At 43.0% G+C, this 17,248-nt stretch overlaps 2 protein-coding genes across 5 annotated transcripts in view; one reads left to right on the top strand and one right to left on the bottom strand.

Moving 5' to 3' along the window:
- Positions 1-17,248, top strand: part of LOC132380962 (TRAF3-interacting JNK-activating modulator-like) — a 47,755-nt gene that overhangs the window by 18,533 nt on the left and 11,974 nt on the right. The window contains exons 7-14 of one of the 2 annotated variants that reach the window (XM_059949993.1): positions 206-277; positions 1,820-1,960; positions 4,233-4,370; positions 5,807-5,951; positions 7,621-7,683; positions 9,088-9,147; positions 9,450-9,562; positions 11,793-11,942. In XM_059949993.1, the coding sequence (XP_059805976.1) occupies positions 206-277; positions 1,820-1,960; positions 4,233-4,370; positions 5,807-5,951; positions 7,621-7,683; positions 9,088-9,147; positions 9,450-9,562; positions 11,793-11,918 (858 nt within the window). In that variant the 3' untranslated portion in view covers positions 11,919-11,942. The remainder of the gene's footprint in view (positions 1-205; positions 278-1,819; positions 1,961-4,232; positions 4,371-5,806; positions 5,952-7,620; positions 7,684-9,087; positions 9,148-9,449; positions 9,563-11,792; positions 11,943-17,248) is intronic. The other variant, XM_059949992.1, reaches the window with a different exon arrangement.
- c25h1orf74 (chromosome 25 C1orf74 homolog) overlaps positions 1-17,248 on the bottom strand; it is a 37,331-nt gene that overhangs the window by 3,044 nt on the left and 17,039 nt on the right. Inside the window, exon 3 of one of the 3 annotated variants that reach the window (XM_059950000.1) lies at positions 12,062-12,986. The exons of 1 other annotated variant lie outside the window; for it this stretch is intronic. In XM_059950000.1, coding sequence (XP_059805983.1) covers positions 12,954-12,986 — 33 coding nt within the window. In that variant the 3' untranslated portion in view covers positions 12,062-12,953. Of the gene's footprint in view, positions 1-12,061; positions 13,295-17,248 lie in introns of those variants that run through there. One more of the 3 variants, XM_059949999.1, reaches the window with a different exon arrangement.

The following is a 17,248-nucleotide window of genomic DNA, read 5'->3' on the forward strand; positions in this document are numbered from 1 at the left end:
ATCACTGTGTCACAAGTATCAGACTGAATCCATGTCAACCTCCAAAATCTGGGTTGCATTTCTGCTGGAATCCCCTCCCATTGTTACAATGCTGGTGTAAACACTGACAGAATCCTCACAGCCTGTCGCTGAGATTAATTCCCCGGGGCTGGACATCACACTCTGCTTCACTTGGTCTATGCTCACCTGTAAATCCTCATTTCAGGTACAACTGAATGATGATTCGCTACGCTGCAAACTGCAGTCACTGGAGACTCAGTTACACACCTGGGCACAGGTAGGGGAATTCATTGTTCAATAAGATCATTCTTTAAAGTTGTTGAGTGTAAAGTGTGTGCGTGTGAGATGTTGTACCCTACAGCCGGAAATAAATACAAAAAAAAAAGTGCAGTTTCCCACAATGATGGGAAATCACGCACGAGGGGACAGATAGGGTAAATGCAAGCAAGCTTTTTCCACTGAGACTACAACCAAAGGTCATGGGTTAAGGGTGAAAGATGAAAAATTTAAGGGGAACATGAGGGGGAACCTCTTCATTCAGGTCATGAGAGTGTGGAACGAGCTGGCAGCACAAGTGGTCCATACAAGCTTGATTTCAATATTTAAGACAAGTTTGGATAGGTGCTTGAATGGTAGGGATATGGAGGGCTATGGTCCTGGTGCAGGTTTACCATGGACTAGATGGGCTAATGGGCCTACTTTTGTACTTTTCTATGACGCTATGGAACAGAGGGATAAAATGAGACTAACAGCAAACTGTGAATGTAGAGAGTTCAACTGTCAAGCTGTAGATTTTATTCAGAAGAAATGAATACTGGTTTATTATTGTCACATGTACCGAGATACAGGGATGATATCTGTATATCATCAGATCATTCCATACTTTAGTATATTGTATATTGTTTTATTTTTATAAGACCTCATGACTGAATGTAGATCAAAGAACTAACAAATTCCATGAGTCTACATTTTCTATGATTGTGTTTGTGTTTTGTAAGTTTCGAGGTCCTTTTCTAACCCTGTCTCCGTGTGAGATTTCACTGGGTGCTCTGGTTTCCTCCCACATCTCAAAGTTAGCTGGCCCCTGTAAAGTTAAGCCTTCACGTAGGAAGGTGCCAAAGGAAGAAGGGGGAGCCTATGGATGCACATCACAGGCTTACAGGGGAAAGGGAAGGGCAAAGGGTCAGAGCGACTAGTTCTGGCGACTAGTTTGGATTTAATGGGCTGAATGTCATGGAACAATACAACACAGAACTAGGCCCTTTGGCCCATCTAAGTCCCCCTGAACTGTTATTCTGCCTCGTCCCATCAACCTACAACTTGGACCATAGCCCTACAAACTACTCCCTCCCAATCTATGTATCTATCCGAACTTCTCTTATATGTTGAAATCGAACCCACATCCACCACTTTCACTGGCAGCGCATTCCACTCTCTCACCACCGTCTGAGTGAAGAAGTTTCCCCTTAAATATTTCACCCTTCACCCTGAACCTATGACCTCTAGCTCTAGTCTCACCTAATCTCAGTGGGAAAAGCCTGCTTGCATTTACACCATCTATACCCCTCATAATTTTGTACACCTCTGTCCAATCTCCCCTCAATCTCCAACATTCCAGGGAATAAAGTCCTAACCTATTCAACCTTCCCCTATAACTCAGATAGTGTAATTAGTAAGTACAAGCAACAATTTAGAAATTGTGCTGGTGACCATTGACTAAATGAAAGGCCTTCAGTGTTCACAATGTCTGTTTCCCATCCATCCATTGAAACTTCTCCTCTCTGGTGCTACATGGAACACCTCTGTCTTTCTCCAACAGAATCACTCAAGAGACAGTGTCAAGGAAAGCATGATTGAAATGCAGGAACAGAAACTCAAGTATGAGAACATGGCCAAGGAATCGCTCCAGAGAGCGATCGAGGAGAAAAGTACAGCGGAACGAAGCCTGGACAATGTGAAGGTGAGTGGCACAGAGCTGGCAGGTGTAGAGGGCTCAGGTACAGCTGGTGATGCTGAGAAAGGCCCAGCAAAGAGAGCCGCGGTCAGACCGAGCTCAGATCGCAACAGAGGAGCAAGCATTTCCTATCACCTGCACGTCAGACTCGTTTATCATCACCGACTTACCCAGCATGGAATTTATTGTTTTGCAGCAACAGTACGGTGCAAAGACTAAAACTCCTACAAATTGCAAACAAAAAAGAAACAATAACAAGGGAGTCTTCATGGGTTTATGGACTGCACCAAAATCTGTTAGCAGAAGGGAAGAAGCTGTACCTAAAACACTGAGTGTATGTCCGTCTGCAGGCTCCTGTACCTCCTCCCTGACTGTCAACAGCATCATCATTATATCCACCACCTGCTCCCATGGTTTCATGTCACCCTGATTGGGGGGCTAAGGCGGTGCTACACCTTGCCCAAGGGTGACCTGCGGGCTAGAGGGGGGTAGGACCCGCTTTGGTAGAGATGTACAGTATCTGCACCCCAGCTCCTATAGGGAGTAGCAATAAGAAAAAGGCATGTCTGGGATTCTGGGGGTCCTTAACGATGGATGCTGCCTTCTTGACATAGCACCTCTTGAAGATCCTCAATGGTGGGAGGGTTGTGCCTGTGATGGAGCTGGCTGACTCTACAATCCACTGGAGGCTCTACCCCAGTCAGAGTGCTCTCCACCAACAGCCAATGGAAATTTACAAGTGCATTTGGTGATAAATTGAATCTCACCAGCCACATCAACGTTGCATTTGCTAAAGTCAGCAGCCAAAAGCACAACTCTAAAGTCAAAGTATGTTTATTATCTACCTGATTACTTGTCTGCGGCAGACAGCCCTGAGACTCGTCTTCCCAGACAGCCACAAAACAAAGAAAGCCATGGAACCCCCCACCCACACAAAAAAACAAATCGCACAGACAGCAAAAAAACATAAGAATGATAGAACACGGAATACAAAGCAGAAAATCGAAAATGGAAAGCGCCCTGGCATATTCAGTGCAATCTAGTGCTGTGCCTTTTGTTATCTGCAAGCTGCCTCAGTCAAAGTTGACCAAAATAGCATAAAAAAGGGGCAACTAGAAACAACACTAGTTCATGCTTATGCCACACTAAGCTGAAGAAACTGTATGAGCTTGAATTTTCAGATAATTTTAATTAAAGCAAAAGATTTAGAACACAGAAAAGTACAGCATATCACAGGCCTTACAATGCCGACTAGTAATAAACATAAAACCATATAACAATTACAGCATGGAAACTGGCTATCTCGGCCCTTCTAATCCGTGCTGAAAGCTTACTCTCACCTAGTCCCACCGACCTGCACTCAGCCCATAACCCTCCATTCATTTCCTGTCCATATGCCTATCCAATTTTTTTTTTAATGACAATATCGAACCTGCCTCTACCACTTCTACTGGAAGCTCATTCCACACAGCTACCACTCTCTGAGTAAAGAAGTTCCCCCTCGTGTTACCCCTAAACTTTTGCCCCTTAACTCTCAACTCAAGTCCTCTTGTTTGAATCTCCCCTACTCTCAATGGAAAAAGCCTATCCACATCAAATCTATCTATCCCCCTCATAGTTTTAAATACCTTTAACAAGTCCCCCCTCAACCTTCTACGCTCCAAAGAATAAAGATCTAACCCGTTCAGCCTTTCTCTGTAACGTAGGTGCTGAAACCCAGGTAACATTCTAGTAAATCTCCTCTGTACTCTCTCTATTCTGTTGACATCTTTCCTATGATTCGGTGACCAGATCTACTCCAAGATCAACCTAATGCTTCCGTCCTAAAGAGCCCTCAAATTTTCTTTCATCCTTGTGCCTACGAAGAGTCTCTTAAAAGCCATTTTCATATGAGCCTCTCCAACATCCCTAGCAGGGCGATTCAGCCTCTGTCATCCCCCCTATACTTTCCTCCAATCACTTTAATAATTATGCTCCCTTGTATTAGCCATTTCCACCCTGAGAAAAAAGCCTCTGGCTGTCCTCTTAACATCTTGTACACCTCTATAAAGTCTCCTCTCATCTTCTTTCCCTTGAAAGAAAAAGCCCTAGCTTGCTCAACCTGTCCTCTTGTGATATGCTCTCTAATCCAGACGGCATCCTGGTAAATCTCCTCTACACCCTCTCTAAAGTTTTTACATCCTTCCTATAATGAGGCAATTAGAACTGGGCACAATATTCCGAGTGTGATCTAACTGGCTGGTAGAGATGGGTGAATGCTAAGTGTTTGTGTTTGCAGAGATCGCTGACGGAAGTGGAACAGGAGTCTGCCCACTGGAAAGAATCGTATCACAGGGCAATGGCTGAGTGTGCTGAACTGACAGCCCAGTGCTCACAGACTACTGATCGACTGCACATCGTAGAGAGCAAGCTGCAGGTAACGTTCTGTCGGTGGACCCTGACTCCTTCACTCTGAAACATGCCTAACTTAAAGAAAACATAATTGAAAAGTAACAAAATTGTCATACAGTTGTTTAGCACAGAAAAGGGCATTTTGGCCCAACATTTCCATGCTAATATCTATACCACTATCCACATGTCTGTTCTATCATCTGTAGCACTGTCCACATGACAAAACTACTATCTAAACCATAATCCACATGTCCATACCACTATCTATATTATCCGTATGTTCATACCACTATCTATGCCATTATCCACATATCCATACCTGTATCTACAGCACCATCTACTATTTACCACCACTTGCTCTATTGGCTATTGAATCTTGCCAATTCAAATGCCCATCCCCATGCTTTTTAAGTGCCATTGAGAGCCTCTGATGGAGGATCTTGACCCGAAATATCCTATATCCTTCCCTTAATTCATGTGCTTCTCAGTAACTTCATTTCTAAAATCACTGACAAATCTCCTCATGTCCAAAAATCTCCTGATTTTGTATATACGTACATGCACATATAAAGTATAAAAATAGCTAAATTACTATAAATAAGTAGGATAAAAATACAAATTAAAAAGTAGTGAGGTGGTGTTCATAGGTTCAATGTCCATTCAGGAATCTGATGGCAGAGGGGGAAGGGCTGATCCTGAATCATTGAGTGTGCGCTTTCAGGCTCCTGTACCTCCTCCCTGATGGTAGCAATGAGACGGGGGCATGTCCTGGGTGATGGGAGTCCTTAATGATGGACACTGCCTCTTTGAGGCACCACTCCTTGAAGATGTTGTGGGTACTGTGGAGGAGTGGTATTGAGTGGAAGTAACTGGATGGGTGCAGGAGTGATTCCAATGACCACCCATACTGCTTGTGGCCACTTCCCAGCCCAGCATCGCTAAACTCACTGCCCAGTACAAAACTGAGATCTGTGAAGGACCATTTCAAATAGACATGCCCAAGATGAAAAGCCATCAATCTGTTTCATTCTCCACAGACGCTACCCAGCCTGGCGGGTATCCCGAGCATCTTCTGGTTTTACTTCAGATTGCCGCCATCTCCTTGTGTTTGGAGACACCAGAAACGGAAATACTGGAATCTGGAGCAACAATATTCTGGAGGAACTCAGCATCTGTGATGCTGCTTGACCTGCTGAATTGCTCCAGAACGTTGCTTGATACTCCATTGTCTTTTGTTCGCTTTTCACATTACTTTAAAATAATTCTTGTACAACATTGCTTACTTTTTCATTGGAGGTCCCAGACCCATCATCAGGACTCTTCCCCTCCATAGATATTGTCTGACTAGCTGAGTTCCTCTAGCACTTTTTGTGTCTTATTCAAGATTTCCAGCATCTGCGGAATCTCTCATATTTACTCATTTATCTTTCTCCCTCACCCCTTCATCACTGTTTTTCCCAGAGGGCAGAAAGTGATGGTATGGTACTCAGGAATTTACAGAGCAAATTGGAGACCGTGGAAAATCAAACCCAGGAACTCTTGAACGAAATCGAAGCCTTGAAAGAAGACAATGAACTCAAGCAAAAGCAGCTTCTAATCAGCAGAGGTATGCCTGGATTGGGAATCAGCATCAAAATCAGGTTTATTATCACTGACATATGATATGAAATTTGTTCTTTTGTGGCAGTAGCACAACACAAAGTCATATTACAGAAATAGTGCAGAGAAAATGACTAGTAAGTTAGTGTTCATAGACTGTTCAGAAATCTGATGGTGGAGAAGAAGATGTTTTTTAATTGTTGTTCAGGCTGCTGAGCCTCCTCCCTGGTTGTAATAATGAAAAGAGGGCATGTCCTGGATGGTGAGAGTTCTTAGTGATTGATGCTGCCCTTATAGAAACATAGAAAATAGGTGCAGGAGTAGGCAATTCGGCCCTTCGAGCCTGCATCACCATTCAGTATGATCATGGCTGATCATCCAACTCAGAACCCTGTACCTGCTTTCTCTCCATACCCCCGATCCCTTTAGCCACAAGGGCCATATCTAACTCCCTCTTAAATATAGCCAATGAATTGGCCTCAACTGTTTACTGTGGCAGAGAATTCCACAGATTCACCACTCTCTGTAAGTTTTTCCTCATCTTGGTCCTAAAAGGCTTCCCCTTTATCCTTAAACTGTGACCCCTCGTTCTGGACTTCCCCAACATCGGAAACAATCTTCCTGCATCTAGCCTGTCCAATCCCTTTAGAATTTTATACATTTCAAGAAGATCCCCCCCCTCAATCTTCTAAATTCCAGTGAGTATAAGCCTAGTCGATCCAGTCTTTCTTCATATGAAAGTCCTGCCATCCCAGGAATCAATCTGGTGAACCTTCTTTGTACTCCCTCTATGGCAAGAATGTCTTTTCTCAGATTAGGGGACCAAAACTGCATACAATATTCTAGATGCAGTCTCACCAAGGCCTTGTACAACTGCAGTAGAACCTCCCTTCTTAAAGATGTCCTGAATAGTGGGGTGAGTTGAGCTCATGATGGAGTGGGCTGAGTCTATAAACCCTTTGCAGTCTCTAGCGATCCTGTGTAGTGGAGTCTCCATACCAGGTGGCAATGCAACTGGTCAGAATGCCCTCCACACTTCAAGTGTAGAAACTTGCCGGAGAATTTAGTGACATACCAAATCTCAAATTCATAATAGAAATGCAGGCGTGCATTCTTCCTGAATGCATCAGTGTTCTCGGTCCAGGAGAAATCTTCTGAGATATTGACAAAGGGGAAATGCCATACTTCTTTAGTCTCCTGAGGAAGGAGAGGCATTGGTGAGCTTTCTCGACCGTGGCATCGAAGTGGTTGGACCAGGACAGGCTACTGGTGATGTTCACACTTAGGGACTTGAAGCTCTTGACCTCAGCACTACTGATTTAGTGAGTCACTGAGTGCTGCCCAGTGTGCGATAGCTGACACTGTTAACAGCACGCATAAAATGCACACACACCTGACACCATTAGCAACACACACAGAAAATGCACACATAACTGACACTGTTCACACACACACCTGACACCATTAACACACACAAAATATGCACACAACAGACGCTGTTAACAACACACACCCGACACCATTAACATACACAAAACGTGCACACAACAGACGCTGTTAACACACACCTGACACCATTAACAACACACACAACTGACACCATTAAATGCACACACAACTGCTGACACTATTGTACTGTGAGTGGGGTAAATAATAATTAATGTTCTTTCCTGCAGCTGAACTACAAAAAGCCGAGGAGCAACAGCAAAGAATGGCTTCTACAATAATGAACCTTCAGAGTAAGTGCAGGTACCTTCTGTACAGTAGTATGATCAACAAGTAAATGTGCAGAACCTTCCAAAAAAAGGGCACAACACCTAGCAGAGACACAAGAGATTCTGCAGATGCTGGAAATCTTGAGCAACATACACAAAATGCTGGAGGAGCTCAGTGTGATCCACAGCATCTATGAAGGGAACAATCTGTCATCATTTTGGACTTGATGAAGGGTTGTGGACCGAAAGATCAAGTGTCCATTTCCCTCCACAGATGCTCTCAGATAGGCTCAAGGGTGTTAGAAAAATGGAGGGCTATATAGGAAGGGTTAGATTGATCTTAGAGTAGGTTAGAGGGTTGGCACAAAATTGTGGGATGAAGGGTCTGTAATGCTCTATGTTTTATGTTCATACCAACCTAAATCCATACACACAGTCCATGATGGACACAATGGGGTGGAGGATAGACCAATTTTCCCTTTATTCATTGGGTTTCTGATGAATTAATTTCCATGCGAATGCGACTGGCCCCTGTGGTGATACTCACCAACCCAATGCATCATATCAGTGACACACAATATGCATGGCTTGGATCATTTTTGCCTTGCTTTGGAAAGATTTCAGAGCTTGGATACTACAGGAGCCCAGCAAATGCTGCTCTGTGAGCTCGATGATCACTGCTGGTTACTGCCAGCTGGGAGCTGTAATGCTAGTCTTGGTGATGAGGGTTACTTATCGCTAGTTGGGACCTGGATTGACGGTCTCAGAGATATCTGATGGTTACTATTAGGAGTTGGGATGTTGGTTAGTGTCATCCGAATACTTCTTGGGAGAATTTTTGCAAAAGTTAATGAGAATTTCTTTATCAGGATCAGATGGTGCTAGAGGCAGATACATTAAGAACATTTAAGAAACTTTTAGGTAGACACAGACGATAGAAAATTCAGGGCCATGTGTGCAGGAGAAGCCAATGGGAAACCACTTCTATAGAAAAATTTGCAGGAACAATCATGGTTATAAGACAATAAGATATAGGAGCAGAATTAGGCCATTTGACCCATTGAGTCTGCTGCATCATTTAATCATGGCTTGTTCATTTTCAATCTCAGTCATGGATAGAGAAGGAAGACCCATGATCGCCCATGTCGTACGATACAGCGCATAATAATGAAGATGATGTGTGAGGGAAGGGTTAGATTGATCTTGGAGTAGGCTAAAAGAACGTATGTTCTATGTTAAATGATATCATAATCTTACAGAACAGGGAGCCAATCTTATAGAATGTTACATTTTGCATGGTGAACAAATGTCTGGAATAAAACTGAAATCTATTAATGAGTTGAATTTGTGTGTTTCCATTGGACTGAAGAGCAGTATCCATGCTGTAAACGCTCCAAGACGACACTAATCCTTTTCTTCAAACTGCAGGCACGTTACAGAAGCAAGTCACTGAGGCCACAGGGCAGGAGAAAACTGTGCTGCAGAATGGTTAGTCCAGCCTTCGCACCAGCTCCCCGGTATCTCAAACGCTGTTCTTTGCTTCTCAATTCCAAATCTAGACTCTGATTCACTGTAACAGGCATGAAATGCTGGAGGAACTCAGCAGGTCGGGCAACATCTATGGAAAGGAGTAAATAGTCGACATTTCGGGCCAAGACCCTTCATCAGGACCCATGGTTTTTTTTTTCCATAGATGCTGCCTGACCTGCAGAGTTCCTCCAGCATTTTGTGTGTGTTGCTCTGGATTTCCAGCACCCTGCAGACCTTCTCTTGTTTCTGAATCTTTGCAGGCGAGTTCCATGCCAGGACGGAACAGCGTGAGGCAGCTCTTCAGCTGGAGATCAGACAACTGAACGAGCAACTGGAAAGGCAATTACATCAGCTCCACGCTAAACAGGAGGAGGTGAGAAAATTATACCTATCCAGATGCTGAACAGAAACATTTCATCAATAATCCCAAACTTTAGAAACTCAAACTTGTTTATTAGTGTGATAGGCATACCTACACACGGTAGAAACGCTATGAAAATTAGCATTTTGCTGTTAGCAGCACAGTACAGTATAGGGTCAAACATGAATGTAGATTAACATACAGTACTGTGCCAAAGTCTTAGGCATAGTAGCATAACGGTTAGCACAACACTTTACAGTAACAGTGACCCAGGTTCAATTCCCACTGCTATCTGTAAGGAATTTGTACGTTCTCCCTGCGACTGCCTCGGGGTGCTCCTTTTTCCTCCCTCCGTCCAAAGGTGTACCAGTTGGTAGGTTAATAGGTCATTGTGAATTGTTTCATGATTAAGCTAGGGTTAAATCTGGGATAGCTGGGCGGTGCAGATCAAACGGCTGGAAGGCCTACTTCATGCTGTATCTCAATTTTTAAAAAATGTATAGCTAGGGTGCCTAAGACGTTTGCACAGTGCCGTATTTGTCAACGTGGAGCGGAGGGTGAGTTTGAAATCTGGTGGGAGCAAAAGATGTTGGGAAAGGTGAGGGAGAGGAAGAACAGGAGTACTGGGGCGGTAGATGACGTTGGTGGAGGCACACCCAGCTTTGAGACACCAGGCAGGTCATTTGATTCCAAACAATCGGTTTATTATTGGTTTATTGATTTGTGAGAACCTGATTATGTTTTATGCCATATAATGAGGAGGATATTTCACTCCTGTCTCATTCCATGAAAGATGGGCCAACTGTGTTTGAGGCAAAGTGATTTACGTGGTAGAAGTTTAACTCATTATTAATGCATCATGGCTAGTACCAAGCTTCTTGTGACTTGTTGGAGGTGCAGTCATTTGGCCAAGCGGAGAATTCATCATCACACTCCTGACATGTGCCTTGTCAGTGATAGGGAGCCTCTGGGATATCAGAAGGGGCTTCACTTGATGCAGGATAACCAACCTGCCACCTGCTCTTTAAATCCCAGTATTTATATGGCTTGGGTGGTAAGGTGGAGATACATCTCTACCAAAGGAGGTGTAAGGCACTCCTCCCCTCCGCTAGCCTGCAGGTCACCCTTGGACAAGGTGTAGCACCTGCTTAGTCCTCTGATCAGGGTCACATTAAACCATGGGAGCAGGTGGTGGATGGTTGTTTGAGCAGCTGGTGCATATCACAAGTCCTGGTTATGTGACCACTGACACCAGGCTGACAATCTCTGAAGAGTATTGATAATGGCTGGGGTCACCCATCTTGTAAAGACACTGCCCAGAAGAAGGCAATGACAAACCATTTCTGTAGAAACATTTGCCATGCACAATCATGGTCATGGAAAGATCATGATCAGCCTTCCCTTGTCATACAATATGGACTTTCTCTTTCTGATAATCATTCTCTAATACCTTTGATGTCATGAAAATTAATTGCAACTTAATCTATTTCAAGATACAGCATAGTAACAGACCCTTCTAGCCCAGCGAAACCGCACCACTCAATTACACCTATGTGACCAATTAACCTACTAATGCGTATGTCTTTAGAATGTGGGAGGAAACCAAAACAGTTAGAGGGAGAACGTACAATCTCCTTTCAGACAGTGATGGGAATTGAATCTGGGGTTGCTGGTGCTGTAATGGTGTTACACTCGTGTGCTGTCTCTTATCAAGGTCTTGCTGCATGCGGGCATTTTGGGGGGGGGGGGGAGGAGAGGACCTTAATTCACTGAGGTGATGCAGATGGGATTGAACATTGTGGACATCCCCAACTCTGACCTCATAATGGAAGGAGAATTATTGGGCCTAGGCTGATAACTGGGTGATAATTGGTCAGATTAGATCCTATGAGCTGGACATTGCAGATGCCAGAGTTTGTAACTGTGGCAAAATTCTTGGGAAGAGGTGTGGCTCACTCTGGTGAGATGTTAGAAGTCATAGAACTGAACATTAAGGCTTCTGGCTATTCAGCCCATCTGATCCATGTCAGTCTGAGAGTCGACTCCTGTATTAATCCCAGCTCCCAAACTTTTACGAATAAGCATTTCAGATGCTCTTCTGGAATCTTCTTCAATATTGTCAGAAACCCAAATGACTGGCTCTACTGATATCACTGTCCAGTGAATTCTATCTTCTACTTGTGTCTATGATATAGTTGATTTTTCAAATCGTATAATCTTCTTTTCCTCGTCAACCCTCCAGTGCACTGGACTTCACTTAGCGCTCGTGGCTGTGCAGAATGAGCGCCAGGCCCACCTCAAACACCAGCAGGGCCTCCGGGACGAGCCAGCGAGAGTTCAGAAGAGACCTTCCCAGGTGAGGTTCTGAAAGCAGCTCCAGACTCAGAGCAAGGTGAGAAATGGCCAGACAAATACCAGAGATTAACAATTAATCAACCACTTCAAGGCCTGATATGTGCATGAATCCACTGTCGAAATTGGTTGATAAATAATGCACACCACATGAACTAGCATGTTTTTTTGTCATCATTGACAATTTTAATCACAAACCAACAAAAATTAATAATGCCTTTCTAATTAACTCACTAACTTAAAAATGAAAAACTCTGAAGCTGCTTGCATGGAATTACATTCAATATTCAATATCTGCCCAGAAACCTACTTGTGCTAGAAGTGATAAATCTTCAGCACTGGGGATCTCAACTTTTTTTATGCCATGGACACCTACCATTAACCGAGGGGTCCATGGACTCCAGTTTGGGAACCCCTGCTTTAGCCAGAGGGTGGTGAATCTTTGGAATTCATTGCCACAGACAGCTATGGAGGCCAAGTCATTGGGTATAGTTAAAGCAGAGGGTGAAGGTTTTTGATTAGCCAGGGCAGCAAGGGTTATGGGGAGAAGGCAGGAGAATGGGGTTGAGAGGGATAATAAATTAGTCATGGTGGAATGGTGGAACAGACACAATTATCCTTATTTCTGTTCCTATGTCTTGCGATATTCTACTTGAACCTTTTCCCATTCTATCAACATTCCAGTATCTCTTTCTAATTCCTTCTCTCTTGTGTGTCCCTCTAAAGATCAGCCTATGTGTAGTAGCTCTTTGCTGGAGCAATATAAACCCAATGTTATTGCCACTTCTCCCTAAACACTAACACATTTATTTTTAAAAAATTACAAACACTGGAAAGCACTGTCGCAAATAACATCAACACAAGAGATTATACAAATGCTGGAAATCCAGAGTAACACATATAAAATGCTGGAGGAACTCAGCAGGTCAGGCAGCATCTATGGAGAGGAAAAAAGAGCCGAGTTTTTCAGCCGAGAACCTTCAATAGGACCGTCAAGAGTTGCAATGAAGAGTCTTGGCACGAAACGTTGGCTACTGTTCCTTCCTATAGATCAGGGGTCCCCAACCTTTTTTATGCCATGGACCTATACCATAAAATAGGTTTATTATGGTCACAAACTGTACACTGAGGTACAGTGAAAACAATACATACTGTCCATACAGATCAATTCATTACAAGTAGTACAAGGTAAAAGAATAACAGTATGGAATAAAATATTGCAGTGACACAGAAAGTGCAGTGCAGGCAGATAATGCCATGCAAATTCATGATGAGATAGATTATAGGATCAAGAGTCCATTTTGTCATATCATGGGACTGATCAAATGTCCTTTAACAACGGGATAGAAGCTGTCCTTGAGCCTGGTGGTAGGTGCTTTCAGGCTTTTGTATCTGCAGCCCAATGGAAGAGAAGAGAAAATATGTGGGGTGGGTGGGGTCTTTGGCTATGCTGGCTGTTTTACTGAGGCAGGAGCAGCATTACAGGAACATAGCATCATATAAATAGCATTCATGAGAAAGGCATAAACTAAACATACCTTATACATAATTTCTACTAGAGAAAAACATGACTTGAACAAAGACTACAAGGAAGTCTGCAAACGGGGAATGAAAGTTACTTCTGCAACATTTCAGAATAGATCTCATTTAAATTCCAATTCCCATTTCCGTTCCAACGTTTCAGTTTACGGCCTCCTCTTGTGCTAAGATGAGGCCACCATCAGGGTGGAAGACCACACCTTATATTCTGTCTGGGTAGCCTCCAACCTGATGGCATGAATATTGACTTCTTCTTCTGGTAAACAAATTTTCCCACCCTCCTTTATCTATTCACCACTCTGACCTTTTATGCCTTCTCACCTGCCTATCACCTGCCCCTAGGTCCCCTCTTCCTTTCTTATTAGATTCCTTCCTCTCGAGCCCTTTACCTTTCCCACCTACCTGGCTTCACCTACCCCTCCCCCCAACTTTTTATTCTGGCATCTTCCCCCTTCCTTTTCAGTCCTGAAAAAGGGACTCAGCCCGAAACATCGACTGTTGATTCATTTTCATAGATGCTGCCTGACCTGCTGAGTTCCTGCAGCATTTTGTGTGTGTTGCAAGGGATTTTCATCATCTGCCGAATTTCTCATGTTTGAGTCTCTTTGAGCCAATTACATCAGTTCTGCATTTAAACAACTTCTGTTTGAGGGACACTGGCTTGCAACAGATTCGGACGGTTTGGATTGTGGTGACTGATACTGAATAGTGGGCACCCACCTGCTCCTAATCAAAAGTTTGTCATCAACAGTTTCATTTTATCGTATGACAAACTGAAATTGGTCATGTTTTACAGATAATATTCCATGAGTTTATCTATTTTTTATATGAAAACTGCCTTCATTTAATGCAAAGGGTGGTGTATATTTGTACTTTGCTCTCAGAAACAGTGGTTTCTGAGAGCAACGTTGATAAAGCCACCTCGATAAATAAATGGATAGGAGATGTTTAGAGGGCTATGGGTTAAACATGGGCAAGTGGGACTACCTCAGTGGGAAACAGTCAACATGGGTGAGTTGGGCCGGAGGGCTGTCTGTGCTGTATGACTCTATGATCTGGCTAATGTTACTCTCTGGACCATTGGGAGTAAAACCTCTGACATTGATTTCATCTGAAAGCTTCTTGCACCTGTGATTAAATAAAATAAAAATGATAAATTAGCATGTTAGTATTTCGGTTAAATGATGGAGGGCCTTTGTACATCGAGATCCCACTGCATTATTTCATGCTGGAAGATTCTGTGGACTTTTGGGTCATTATCGGTCAAAGAAATTCTTCTTCCACTTCATACATCTCCATCTCTAGCATTGCTAGTCACAGTGACAAAGCCTTTATCTGCATCAACAATTCTCACCGAGTATTTTTAATTCTATCCAATCTAAAATTATATGCGCCTGATCCTGTCAGACTTTGTTGTTTCCAGAACAGAATGAAATTCAGTCAACGTCTGAATAGACCAATACATTTCCATGTTAAGAATCATCAGACCACACTATTTGTGTTTTTTTAGAAGCTCGAATGAATACTTCCTAAACCTTTATACAGCTTTCTAAATGCTGTCCTTGTCATCTCTGGTATTTTGGTTATCACATTTTCTCCAACGTCTCTGCAAAATATGAGAGTGAGTGACATAATATGGAGTGCAAAGATTCTTACTTTACCGGGAGTTTGGGTTTTCGGGTCTGATTTTAAGTAGGTTTTGACTAATCCAGATAATAACAAATAGGAAAACCCTCCAAACTTTGATGGTTGTAAAAACACAAGACAGACAAAATGGAGCTGGCTGGCAGTGAACCTCTGGAATTCTCTGTGGAGGCTCAACCCAGATGGATTCTGATATTAATTGTATTAAAGAATATGGAATCAGCGCAGGGAAGCAGCACTGGCTCTAAGATCAGCGGATTTGGTGGAGTAAGGGCTATCACTTCTACTTCTTACATGCCTTCCAAGTTTGCTTTGCTGTTCAAGTTTATTGTCATTCAACCATACACATGAACACAGCTAAATGAACATTGTTCCTTGGGGCCAAGGTGCAAAACACAGTATATATAATCACACACACCACATAAGACCACAAAATACAGGAGCAGAATTAGGCCATTTTGGCCCATCGAGTCTGTTCTGCCATTTCATTATGGATGATCCAATTCCCTCTCAGACCCAGTCTCCTGCCTTCTCCCTATATGCCTTCATGCCCTGACCAAACAAGAACTTATCTACCTCTGTGTTAAATATACCCAATGACTTGGCCCCCACAGCTGACTGTGACAATGAATTCCACAGGTTCACCACTCTCTGGCTAAAGAAATTTCTTCTCATCTCCATTCTAAATGGACATCCCTGTATTCTGAAGTTGAGTCCCCTCTGACCTTGGACTCCTCCACCATAGCAAACAACCTCTCCGCTTCCACTCCATCAAGGCCTTTCAATATTTGATAGGTCCCCTACCCCTCACTCTTTTGAACTCCAGTGAGTACAGGCCCATAAAACACTCCTCATACGATAAGCCACTCAATCCTGGAATTATTCTCGCAAAATTTCTTTGAACTTTCTCTGATGTCAGCACATCCTCTCTTAGATAAGGTGCCCAAAACTGCTCACAATGTTCCACGTGAGGCCTCACCAGTGTATTGCACTGCCTGGGGTGGTGGTTTAGACAGAAACGTTAAAGACCTTTATGAGGCGTTTAGATAGGGACATGAATGTGAGGAAAATGGGCATCGTGTAGGCAGAGAAGTTTAGTTAGGATGGTTGATTACAAATTTAACTGGTTCAGTACAACATTGTCGGCCAAAGGGCCTGTCCCTGTGCTGTACTATTCTGTGTTTTATGTGTATACGGTGCCTTGAAAAAAGTATACAGCCCCCAACCCTTTGTTCACCTAGATGAATATTACAAGCACTGATTTAACTGAGCATTTTTATTTGTGAATCACGTTCCCTTTTTTTTCAGAAAACTCCAAAAACAGGGAAAATCTTAAAGCATGAAAAACTAAAAAATCAAAAAACTGAAATTTAAGCAGTTCAGAAGTATTCCTCCCTTTTGATCAGAAATTATTTGAACCGCCTCTTGCAGCTATTACAGCCAGAAGACTTTTTGGATAAGTCTCTAATAGCTTTGCACAATGTGATGGAGCAAGACTTCCTTGCCTGTAAAGATTTGCAAAAGGTCACTTACAAGATACTGTAATGATGTGGAAGAAGGTCTTGTGGTTGTATGAGACTAAAGTGGAACTTTTTGGCCTCAACACTAAGCAGTATGTATGATGTAAATCTAATACTGTGCATCAGCCAGGTAACACCATCCCTACTGTAAAGTATGGTAGAGATAGCATCATGCTATGGAGATGCTTTTCAGCAGCAGGAAACAGAAATCTGGTCAGAATTGATGAGAAGATGATTGCTGGTAAATACAGAGAGATTCTGGATAAAAACTTGCTAGCTTCTGCCAGAAAGCTTAAACTAAGAAGGAAGTTCAGATTTCAGCAGGACAATAACCAAAAGTGCACTGCCAACGCAACCATAGAGTGGCTTCAGATGAAGAAAATTGATATCCTTGAGTAGCCCAGTCAGACTCCAGACCCTAACCCAATCAAACATCTCTGGCAAGGCCACAAGACTGCTGTCTACCACTGGTCACTGACTAATCTGGCACAGCTTGGGCAATTTTGCAAGGAGGAATGGGCAAATGTTGCTCCATCACAATGCACAAAGCTAACAGAGACTTATCCAAAAAGACTACTGGCTGAAATAGCTGTGAGAGGTCATTCAGCTAATTACTGAGCGAATGGGGATGAATACTTTTGAA

Source organism: Hypanus sabinus, chromosome 25 (genome assembly GCF_030144855.1).
Source record: "Hypanus sabinus isolate sHypSab1 chromosome 25, sHypSab1.hap1, whole genome shotgun sequence".
NCBI lineage: Eukaryota > Metazoa > Chordata > Chondrichthyes > Myliobatiformes > Dasyatidae > Hypanus > Hypanus sabinus.